Raw genomic sequence first — 10,811 nt, 5'->3', positions numbered from 1 at the left:
AGGTGCCCTCCCTCCTGGGAAAGGCTGCTTTTGGTAGCCAAAGTCAGGTGAAGGAGGGGGGTAAAGAAGAGGCATGCTGTGGTTACCTCTGGGAATGGGAGATGGCAATGGGGGTGCAGACAAGCCCTCCCTTTCACTCCAGGGAAAGGAAGAGCTAGGAATAGGTACTCCAGGGTCCCGTCCCCAGGTGGCCTAGCTGCTGTTGACTTTGCTTGGTTACCCTGGAAGCAGCTCTCAGCAGTGTGGGAGGGGCGGGTGTCAGGGAGTTGGACCCAGGCGTCCAGGCTGGGGTGGGATGGTGCCCCGCCTGTGTGGCAGGGCTCCTGCCAAGAGGCTGCAAAGTTAACCCCTCCTGCCCTGCCCTAGTGGTGGCTGGTGGGAGGAGGGCGGGCCCAGTTGTGGTTTGGGAATGTGGCCCTAATTTCCCCCTCCCCCTTCCAGCACATCTGTACTTGGTTTACAGTGAATGAGCCTCCTGTCCTCATGAACCAGGCAAGGGCACCACTCCCTCCTTGGCCAGGCATTCTGACACAGAACCAGGCACCACCCGTGACACTCTCCTCTCCCTGCTGAATATCATCTCTCTGAACTCTTCCCTTCTCCTTCTGTAGAGGGGCTTAGGGTTGGTCCCAAAGATCTACAGCTGGAGCTCTGAGACAGTGCATCTAGGTAGCAAATGGGGCCAGGGAAGCCTAAATCGGGGGACAAAACACTTGGGGTAGCCTCTGAAGACAGAGGGAGTCAGAATTCCAACTGTCTCTGCCCTCCCTTTGTCTTGGTTTGTCTGTCTGTCTGCCCGGGTCTTTGTCTCTGGTGGGCGTTTGTCTATCCATCCGTCTTGGTAACTGTAGCTCCTCCCTTCTGGCGGCCTCCTCGTCCCCAGCCGACGACAGCAGCCAAGCAGCGATGCCCAGGAAGACCCGCCCTATGCCGGCCCCTCCCCTTGGGATTGCCACTGCTTCCACCCCCGCCCCCTCTACCGCCCCTCCCCAGGACCCAGTGACTGGGGTCTGTTCACTGCAGCAGTTTGGAAGTCAAACCAAACAGCAGCAGCAGATTGGGGGACAGGGAAGAGGGGCATTGTGAGGGCTTCAGATTCTTCTCCCCACCCTCCACTCCCCAGCTTGCAACAGAGCCAGCTTTCTGTCCAGAGATTCCAGAAGGAGGCTTGGGAAGAGGGCTTCCCACTCTGGAAACTGGTGGAGGGGGCTCCCCTCATTCCTCTTTCCCTTGGGTCATCCCTATTTCTAGGCTTTGCTCTGTTTGTGGCTGCTCTACTTTGTCACCCTGGCAACTTGGAGAAATGATATCTTGGGGGCTCTAGTACCAGGCTTTGTTTGCTCCCCTCATCCCAGAGCAAAGACCAAAAGGAGAGATTATGAGGAGAGGAAAAGGATACAGATATCTGTCCCACCTGTCCTGAAAGTCATGGGGAAATGACTTATTCAGTGTCCTGGTGCTGGGGGGGCAGACAGTGGTGAGGATGAAAATTGCCCCACCCTAATTTTCACCCTCACCCCCTCCCAACCCTCCGGCATCAGGACACTGAATAGGTCATTTCCCCATGCCCAAATCTGGTGGTGTGGGGGATGTCCTATGCCATGCTCAGAGGTGTCTGGCAGATGACTATAGGGGGTAGTGGGGGAGCTGTGTTGCAGCCCCCAAGGACATCATTAAGGCATGGAAGTGCTGTCAGGGCTTGGGGACCAGGTCACCCAGGGAGAGCGTGATGAAAACATGTTTTGTACAACACGTGTCCTCTCTTTCCCCTTCCTTCTCTCCTCTCCCACCTCCTCCCCCTAGGCAAGCTCTGTGCCAGTGCTGGTGCCAGCCCTGCCTCTGGTGCTTGCTCCACTCCATCCTTTGTACTAGGCCTATTCTGCTGCTTGCCAGCTCGTTGACTCTCCTGGTGAGGGAGTTTGTGTGTGGAAGGTCCTTACCAGCCCCAGTGCTGCCCAGATCCCCACATAAAATAAGGACTTAATTTTGAAGCTCGGGATTTTAGGATTAGCCTAAACAGCTCTGGGAATTTCTTCCCTGAACAGGCACCATGCATTAATTCAACAAATCTTTATTAGGCATCCACTATGTGATAAGCACTGTGCTAGGTTCTGGGAGTACCCAGGTATGGTCCCTGGCAGGTTCACAGTCGGATGGAGTCAGTTGTTAACCAAATAATCCACAAAACTGCAACTAGAATAATCAGTGTGGAGAGGCATGAGGGACCATGAGAATGGAGCAGAAGAGTATTCTCCGCCAAGGAGATCAGGAAAGTCTTCGGAGAAAAAATGAGGGAGACTAGAGAGAAGGAAGGGCAGCGAAATATATGTGCTGCTCAAGAGTATGTGCAAAGGCCCTGGAATTGATGTCCTGGCCCTCAGCCAGTCTGCTCCCCCGCCCCCAAAAAAGAGGGGCCTTCCATTCATGTGACGTGCTTGGATTTCAATATGCCAAAAGGGAGGGATGGTAAGTACCTCCTTGTGGTCATAGCAGGATGCTGAGATACCTGAATGCACTCATTTCCTCCAGAAAGGGAAACAGAGACAGAGAGGGAAGACGACTCACAGGCTGAGACTTGAGACTATACTATGGAAAACAAGGCCCCATGCTGGCAAATCCTCCAGGGTGAGGGATTCCTGCATTTGCCCAGCTGGAGCCTCACTAGACAGAAGGCCTTCTCCTCTGAGCCTGCTCTACCATGCCCCCACTCACCCGATCCAGCCCTGACCTGTCCCACTCCCTGGAGCTAGCACGTCTGCCTCCACAGTTGCCTGGAGTGTGTGTGAGGCGAGTGCTACAGGTGTCTGCCAGCCAGTGTGTGGGTGGATGTAGCTGTCTGTTTTGCACAGAATCTCCATCCAGGGGATACAGGGTTCTCTTTCCTCTGTCCACTGGAGAGCTTCCAATTCCTCCTACCCAGACACCAAAGTTCCAAGTCTCTTCCTTTTGAAAAGGAATTGGGGGCCCTTTGAAAGAGAGAGCAGACCTCTTTGTGACTGTGCCTCCTCTAGAGCCAGCAAAGAAGTCATGGAACCAATGGGGTTAAGTCCCAGCCCTGCTGTGACCCACTTTCCTCCCTGTGCCCACATCCCCTGGGGCCAGAGTGTTGGGTGGGGCCAGCCTGGCACCCCCACACCCACACCTGGGACTTCCCCTGGATGGAAACTCCCAGAACCCAGGCATCCTGCTTCCCCTGCCAACTCCCACCAACTGCCTGGGTTCTATTCAGCTTCAGTTAGATCTCCCTGTCTGCCAGCCTTTGACCAAACTACATCTGTGCTCCAGCCCACCCTTTGGTGTCTGGCTGCCCCTTCTGGTGGACTCCTTTGAAGAAAAGATGTGGAGCTGGGGGAGGGGGCTGTGGAGAAGCCATGTTTTATTGAGCACCTACTATGTGCCATGTATTGTGCTAGACATGTACATTATCTCATCCCCACTTAACAGAGCAGGGAGTAAGAACCGGAGAGGTTAAGTGACTTGCTCAATATTGCACAGCTAGGAAGTGGCACAGCTAAGATGAGAACGCAGATCTTGGTGGTCCTGAGCTCTCTTCACTATAGCAGCGTTCTTCCACTTCTCTTGCAGCTGCCCACCTCTCTATGGGATGAGAGACTTGAGAAATTCAATTTAATCCAATTCAGCAAGCATTGAGTATCTGCTATGTGCCAGGTACTGACAGGTACCAGAAATAAAGAGATCACTGTCCTCGAGGTCTGGTGAGAAAGACGAGCATTTGGAAGTGCTCTAACATCAGCATAATGACCTGAACAAGGTGGCACGGAGCTGAGAAAGAAGCGGTACTTTTATTTCCTCCTTCTGTACAGAGTATATAAATATATTATGAACAGTATACAGAATAAATGGAATAAAGTCAATACCTACTTCATTGCCATCCAGGTCAAAAACTGGAGTATTTCCTGTACTTCAGAAGTTCCCCATGCATCCCTTTCACAATTCCCTCAGTCTCCTAAAAAGGAACTACCATCCTGACATTTGTAATAATCATAAACACAGAAATTACTTGTTTTTCTTTATAGTTTTAGCACCTGTGTATGCCTTCATAAACAATACTGCTCAACTTTGCCTGTTTTTGAAGTTTCTATAAACGGAATGATACTCTATTACTTTTTGCTTCCTACTTATTTTGTTCAACTTGTAAGATATATCCAAGTTGTTACACATAGCTGTCTTCCTATTATTGCATAGTATTCATTGCATGGATATACCACAAGTTATTTTTTTCATTCTACTGTTGGTGAATGTTTGAGTTGTTTTTAGTTTGGACTGTTATAAACAATGTAGCCATGGACATTCTTGTACATGTTTCCCAGTACACAGATGCAGGAGTTTTTCTAGGATATAGAACTAAGAGTCAAACTGTATATACAGGTTCAATTTTATCAGATAGCACCAAATAGATTTCCAAAGTGGCTGTATCAATTATATAAGAAGCAGAACTTTTTTTCTTTTTTCTTTTTCTTTTTTTTTTTTTTTTTCCTTTTAGAGAGAGTCTTACTCTGTTGCCAGGGCTGGAGTGCAGTGGTGTGATCTCGGCTCACTGCAAACTCCGCCTCCCGGGTTCAAGCGATTCTCCTGCCTCAGCCTCCCAAGCAGCTGGGATTACAGGTGCCTGCCACTACACCCAGCTAATTTTTTGTATTTTTAGTAGAGACGGGGTTTCACCATGTTGGCCAGGCTGGTCTCGAACTCCTGACCTCGTGATTCACCCACCTTGGCCTCCCAAAGTGCTGGGATTACAGGCATGAGCCACCGTGCCCGGACTTTTTTCTTTTTCTTTTTTGTGAGACAGAGTCTCGCTCTTGTCGCCCAGGCTGGAGTGCAATGGCGCCATCTCGGCTCACTGCAACCTCTGCCTCCCAGGTTCAAGTGATTCGGCCTCAGCCTCCTGAGTAGCTGGGATTACAGGCATCCACCACCACACCCAGCTAATTTTTGTATTTTTAGTACAGACGGGGGTTTCACCATGTTGGCCAGGCTGGTCTTGAACTCCTGACCTCAGGTGATTTAACTGTAACCGCCTCGGCCTCCCAAAGTGCTGGGATTACAGGCGTGAGCCACTGTGCCCGGCCAAGAAGCAGAACATTCTTTTATTTATTTATTTATTTATTTTTGAGACAGAGTCTCGCTCTGTTGCCCAAGCTGGAGTGCAGTGGCACCATCTCGGCTCACTGCAACCTCCACCTCCTGGGTTCACACCATTCTCCTGCCTCAGCCTCCTGAGTAGCTGGGACTACAGGAACCCACCACCACGCCCGGCTAATTTTTTTGTATTTTTAGTAGAGACGGGGTTTCACCGTGTTAGCCAGGATGGTCTCGATCTCCTGACCTTGTGATCCGCCCGCCTCAGCCTCCCAAAGCGCTGGGATTACAGGCGTGAGCCATCACGCCTGGCCGAAGCAGAACATTCTAAACAGGAGCAGGCGCAGGGCCAAAAAGACCCACACAATTTCTTGCCTAAAACCCTCAGAGGTTTTCTATTTATCTTATTTTTATTTTTTATTATTTATTTATTTTTGAGACAGAGTCTCACTTTGTCGCCCACGCAGGAGTGCAGAGGTCCAAACACAGCTCACTGCAGCCTTGACCTCCCAGACTCAAGTGTCCTCCTGCTTAAGCCCCCCAAGTAGCTGGGACTACAAGCATGCGCCATCACGCCCAACTAATTTTTTGTATTTTTTGTAGAGACGGAGGTTTTGCCATGTTGGCCAGGCTGGTTTTGAACTTCTGAGCTCAACCTATCTGCTCACCTTAGCCTCCCAAAGCACTAGGATTACAGGCGTGAGCCACCATGCCAGCCTTTATTTTTAGTTTTAGTATTATCTTTTTTTTTTTTTTTTTTTTGAGACAGAGTCTCGCTCTGTTGCCCAGGCTGGAGTGCAGTGGCATGATCTCAGCTCACTGCAACCTCCACCTCCTGGGTTCACACCATTCTCCTGCCTCAGCCTCCTGAGTAGCTGGGACTACAGGAGCCCACCACCACGCCCGGCTAATTTTTTTGTATTTTTGGTAGAGATGGGGTTTCACTGTGTTAGCCAGGATGGTCTCGATCTCCTGACCTTGTGATCTGCCCGCCTCGGCCTCACAAACTGCTGGGATTACAGGCATGAGCCACCGCGCCCTGCCCAGTTTTATTATTTTTTGAGACAGGGTCTTGCTCTGTGCTCCAGGCTGGAGCGCAGTGATGTGATCTCAGCTCACTGCAGCCTCCGCCTTTTGCCTCAGCCTGCCGAGTAGCTGGGATTACAGGCTCATGCCACCAAGTCGGATAATTTTTTTAATTTTTTGTAGAGAATGCAGTCTCACTATATTGCCCAAGCTAGTCTTGAGCTTCTGGGCTCAGGCAATCTTCCCCTTGGCCTCCCAGAGTGCTGGGACTACAGGCGGGAGCCACCTCGCCTGGCTGGTTTTCCCTTTTTACTTGGAATAAGATCCAAGTCCCTGCCATGTCTCACAAGACCCTGCATGGTAGGACCTCTGCCTTACTCTCTGACCTGTGCCACTATGACTCTCCTCTTTGCTCCTGGCACTTGCTGTCCCCACTCTCTGGAATGTTCTCCCACTAGATAATTCCATGACTTGCTCTCACTTCTTTCAGGTCTTTGCTCAGTGACACCTTCCCTGACCACTGAATTTTGGATTGCCACCTCCAGCCTTCCTTATTCCTTTCTCAGCTTTATTTTTCTCCATAGCCCAGCCACTCGGGTTCCATTCAGCCTCGGTCAGCTCTGCCTCCTCTGCCAGGGTTTGACAGACTGCATCTCCCCCAAAGCCCTTAAGGGTGGTCATACCTGATTGGGGGCTGGTCTAACTGTCACTTCTGATGGAGTCACCTCTCCGAGTCACTTTTTATCACATCACCCTGGGATAAGAATAGCCTTTCTCAGGCCGAGTGCGGTGGCTCACGCCTGTAATCCCAGCACTTTGGGAGGCCGAGGCACGCGGATCACAAGGTCAGGAGATTGAGACCATCCTGGCTAACACAGTGAAACCCTGTCTCTACTAAAAATACAAAAAATTAGCCGGGTATGGTGGCGGGTGCCTGTAGTCCCAGCTACTCGGGAGGCTGAGGCAGGAGAATGGCGTGAACCCGGGAGGTGGAGGTTGCAGTGAGCTGAGACTGCACCAGTGCACTCCAGCCTGGGCGACAGAGCGAGACTCTGTCTCAAAAAAAAAAAAAAAAAAAAATAGCCTTTCTCATGCTCTGAAATAAGCTTAGTTATATGTTTACCTGTCTGCTTTTTGTCTCCACCCCACTTCACCCCACCCCTCACTTCCTCACTTTTATGGGAACTCCATAAGACAGGAAACTTAGCTATCTTGTCCACTACCAAGGCCAGTGCCTGATGCATACTAGGTCTCAAATAATAGTTGACCAGGCTGGTTGTCAATCTCCCAGAGACAGTTGGGCACCCCCAACACTCACACCTGGGACTTGCTCTCTCTGGAAATTCCTAGAACCCAGGCATCCCACCTCCTCTGCCAGCTCCCAACTACATCCCAGACTCCGTCTTTCAGAGCTCTCCTGTGGCCACTGCTATTGCCTGCTGCTGCTTCCCTGAGTCCCCTGTGGGAGCTGTTTGGGGGCCCTGAAGCAGCAGCTCTGGAGGTTAGTGTTGGAGAGACTCAGGCATCAGGGGCCTAGAGCTCAAGAAATATTTTGTTTGTTTGTTTGTTTTTTGGGGTTTTTTCAGACCAAGTTTTGCTCTTGTTGCCTAGGCTGGAGTACAATGGCGTGATCTCAGCTCACTGCAACCTCCACCTCCCAGGTTCAAGCGATTCTCCTGCCTCAGCGTCCCGAGTAGCTGGGATTACAGGCATGTGCCACCACGCCCGGCCAGTTTTGTATTTTTAGTAGAGACAGGGTTTCTCCATGTTGGTCAGGCTGGTCTCGATCTCCTGACCTCGGGTGATCCGCCCACCTCAGCCTCCCGAAGTGCTGGGATTACAGACATGAGCCACCGTGCCTGGCCAAGAAATGCTTTTTGATTGAGTAAAGGAGAAGACTTCAGCAATGACAGGGCCTCGCCAGGTGAAGAAGGAAGCAGGGGCACTCAGAGCAGAAGGACCAGTGTGAACAAAGGACTGGAGGCCTGGGAGTACACGTCATATTTGAAGAAAGTGTTCTGATCTGGTGCTGTTGCAGGATTTTCAGGGGAGAGGGGTAGTAGGAGAGCTTTGCCGGCCTGGAAGGGGAGGGCTGAAAAAGGAGGGCTGGATGTGGAGGGCTGAGCTCCCTGCAGGATCAGCAAGGCTCAGCATGTCTTAGGTTTAATCCTGCCACCCACCGTCCGCCCCTCCTACTCCATCCCTGTCCTCCCCTTCACCCAGCCCCCAGCCTGGCCACAACTGCAGCTGAATGGACTTCTCTCTGGGCCTACGCTTGGGGCCTAGGAATAAGAAACCTGCCCACCAAGAGCCTCCTGCCTGCTCCAGGCATGGTCCACCTGCTGGCTCTCCTTGTCTGTCCTGTCCCCCAACTGCCTGTGCCTTCCCCTGCCATGGCTGTCCCCCACCCCCATGCTCCTGCACTGCCTGTCCCTCTAGTCCAGCTCCCTGCCCCGCTTGTCCCAGCCTCCCGGGCCCACCCTGCACCTGCTGTTGCCCCCGCTGCCCTGCCTGTCCTCCCTTGACTTGTCCCCATAACTCCTGTGTCTCATGCTCCGGTCCACCCTTGACCTGCTGCCACCCCTCACCCTGCCCAGTTTACCCTTGCTCCATGAGCCGAGCTGCCTGTTTGAGCTCCCGTTTAGGCTGCGGTGATAGCTGTAGCTGTGGCCAAGGGGCTGCCTGGGGACCTCCAGGCTCCCTTGGCTGCTGTAGCTGCTGCTTCAGGGGACAACAACGCACTTCTCGGGGGCACTGTCTGATCATTTAGGTGGACTGTTGCCCACCAGGAGACTGTCAGTTTCCTGGAGCACTTCCGTACTGCTGCCCTGGCAAGGAGGCAGGAGCTGGGTGGAGTGGGAGAGGGATCAGCTGGACCCCTCCCTCAAGCAGGTAGAGGCAGCTGGCTTTCCCCAGTCCTGGAGAGGTGGCAGGGGGAATCTGCTTTGAAGTTAGTTTCTGGATGTGCTCCTGCTGGTTCCAGAACCTCTTCCTCTGCAACCTCTGGAATGGAAGGTGTTCTTCTCAGAGCCTCCCCAACGGCCCCTGAAGGTGAGCAAGTTGTCATTTCTTCCTCTCCACTGAGCCTCCATTGGAGTCTCCTCTGCAGTTCACATGAATAAATGGACTCTTCCTCTAGAGGAGCTGGAGGATCCTGGTCCAGAGGCCACTTCTTCTCCCTCTGACCTACACCCAAGATTGACCCAAGAGTCTCTGAATCCCTGACCTCTCACCTTGAGTCAGGCAGAGAGGGTCAGTGGCTTTTGAACCAGAAGAAGAGGCTGAGTGGAAGATATTTGGTTCCTCCCTCCACTTGGAAATCCTTGGCATCCTTTGTGGTCCTTTGTTTCTAGCCAGGAACCCTCTGCCTGGATGTCTTGTCTTTCAAATCTCTGAGAGCTCACTCAGCCTCATGACCTCAATCTTGCAGCAGTGATCCCATCTGTGACATCCAGGCTCATCTGGCATGGGGATGAGGGAGGCTGGGAACCCTTGACTCAGGCTCCTAAGGATGGCATCCACACATAGCTAGCTGTAAGTCTCCTGTCCCCAGGGGTGGGACTGGGAGATGAGACAAGCCACCAACAGATAGCTGAGAGCCAGGCTCGGTGGCTCATGCCTGTAATCCCAGCACTTTGGGAGGCTGAGGCAAGTGGATCGCCTGAGGTCAGGAGTTCGATACCAGCCTGGCCAATATAGTGAAACCCCATCTCTACTAAAAATACAAAAAATTAGCTGGGCATGGTGGCACGCACCTGTAATTCCAGCTACTAGGGAGGCTAAGGCAGGAAAATCGCTTGAACCCGGGAGGTGGAGGTTGCAGTGAGCCAAGACCACGCCACTGCACTCCAGCTTGGGCAACAAGAGCTAAACTCTGTCTCAAAAAAAAAAAAAAAAAAAAAAAGAGATAGCTGGAAGTGGGAGACTCTGCTATCTGCCTGGGATGAGCTCCTAGGCTGAGAGCCCCTGAGCACCACTCCATGTCTCTCCAGTTTTCTGGCTCCTGTACTAATCTGTTTCAAGCTTCTTTTTCTTAGCTGCCTTCTCTAGGACTCCTTTCGTTCTTGTCTTTATAGCTGTTTGTGTTTCCTTCTGTCTTTCTTTTTTTTTTTTTTTTTTTTTTTTTTTTTTTTTTTTTTTTTTTGAGACGGAGTCTCGCTAGGTCGCCCAGGCTGGAGTGCAGTGGCGCGATCTCAGCTCACTGCAAGCTCCGCCTCCCGGGTTCACGCCATTCTCCTGCCTCAGCCTCCCGAGTAGCTGGGACTACAGGTGCCCGCCACCAGGCCCGGTTAATTTTTTTATATTTTTAGTAGAGACTGGGTTTCACCATGTTAGCCAGGATGGTCTCGATCTCCTGACCTCGTGATCCGCCCGCCTCGGCCTCCCAAAGTGCTGGGATTACAGGCGTGAGCCACCGCGCCCAGCCCTTCTGTCTTTCTACCTCACTCTCTTCATTTCTGTTTCCTCCTCACTCTCTGTCACTGGGACATTTTGCCTTCACCTAATTGTATCACCACATCTGTTTTCCCCACTCTCTATCCCTCTATTACTCTATCTAATTTGAAATCAATTTAACATATGTCTTCAGCACCATAGGAAAGGTTAAAAAAATTAGCATATGTGTTTTTCTTCCCCCTTCTCTTGTCTCAATCCTTGTCTTCATGCCTGTTTTCTTCCTTGGTCTT

The 10,811-nt window shown here is 51.6% G+C and overlaps 1 protein-coding gene across 1 annotated transcript; it reads left to right on the top strand.

Annotated features, from left to right (window-relative positions):
- The first annotated feature begins 8,354 nt into the window (after positions 1 to 8,354).
- LOC129525700 (uncharacterized) lies at positions 8,355 to 9,177 on the top strand. The gene has a single exon (XM_055357139.1). It carries the CDS (start codon positions 8,378 to 8,380, stop codon positions 8,894 to 8,896), a length of 519 nt encoding a protein of 172 aa, XP_055213114.1. The 5' UTR covers positions 8,355 to 8,377; the 3' UTR covers positions 8,897 to 9,177.
- Positions 9,178 to 10,811: the final 1,634 nt, after the last annotated feature.

The sequence above is a fragment of the Gorilla gorilla genome, chromosome 10, assembly GCF_029281585.2.
Source record: "Gorilla gorilla gorilla isolate KB3781 chromosome 10, NHGRI_mGorGor1-v2.1_pri, whole genome shotgun sequence".
Classification (NCBI taxonomy): domain Eukaryota; kingdom Metazoa; phylum Chordata; class Mammalia; order Primates; family Hominidae; genus Gorilla; species Gorilla gorilla.
This window is presented reverse-complemented; position numbering and strand designations above follow the sequence as displayed.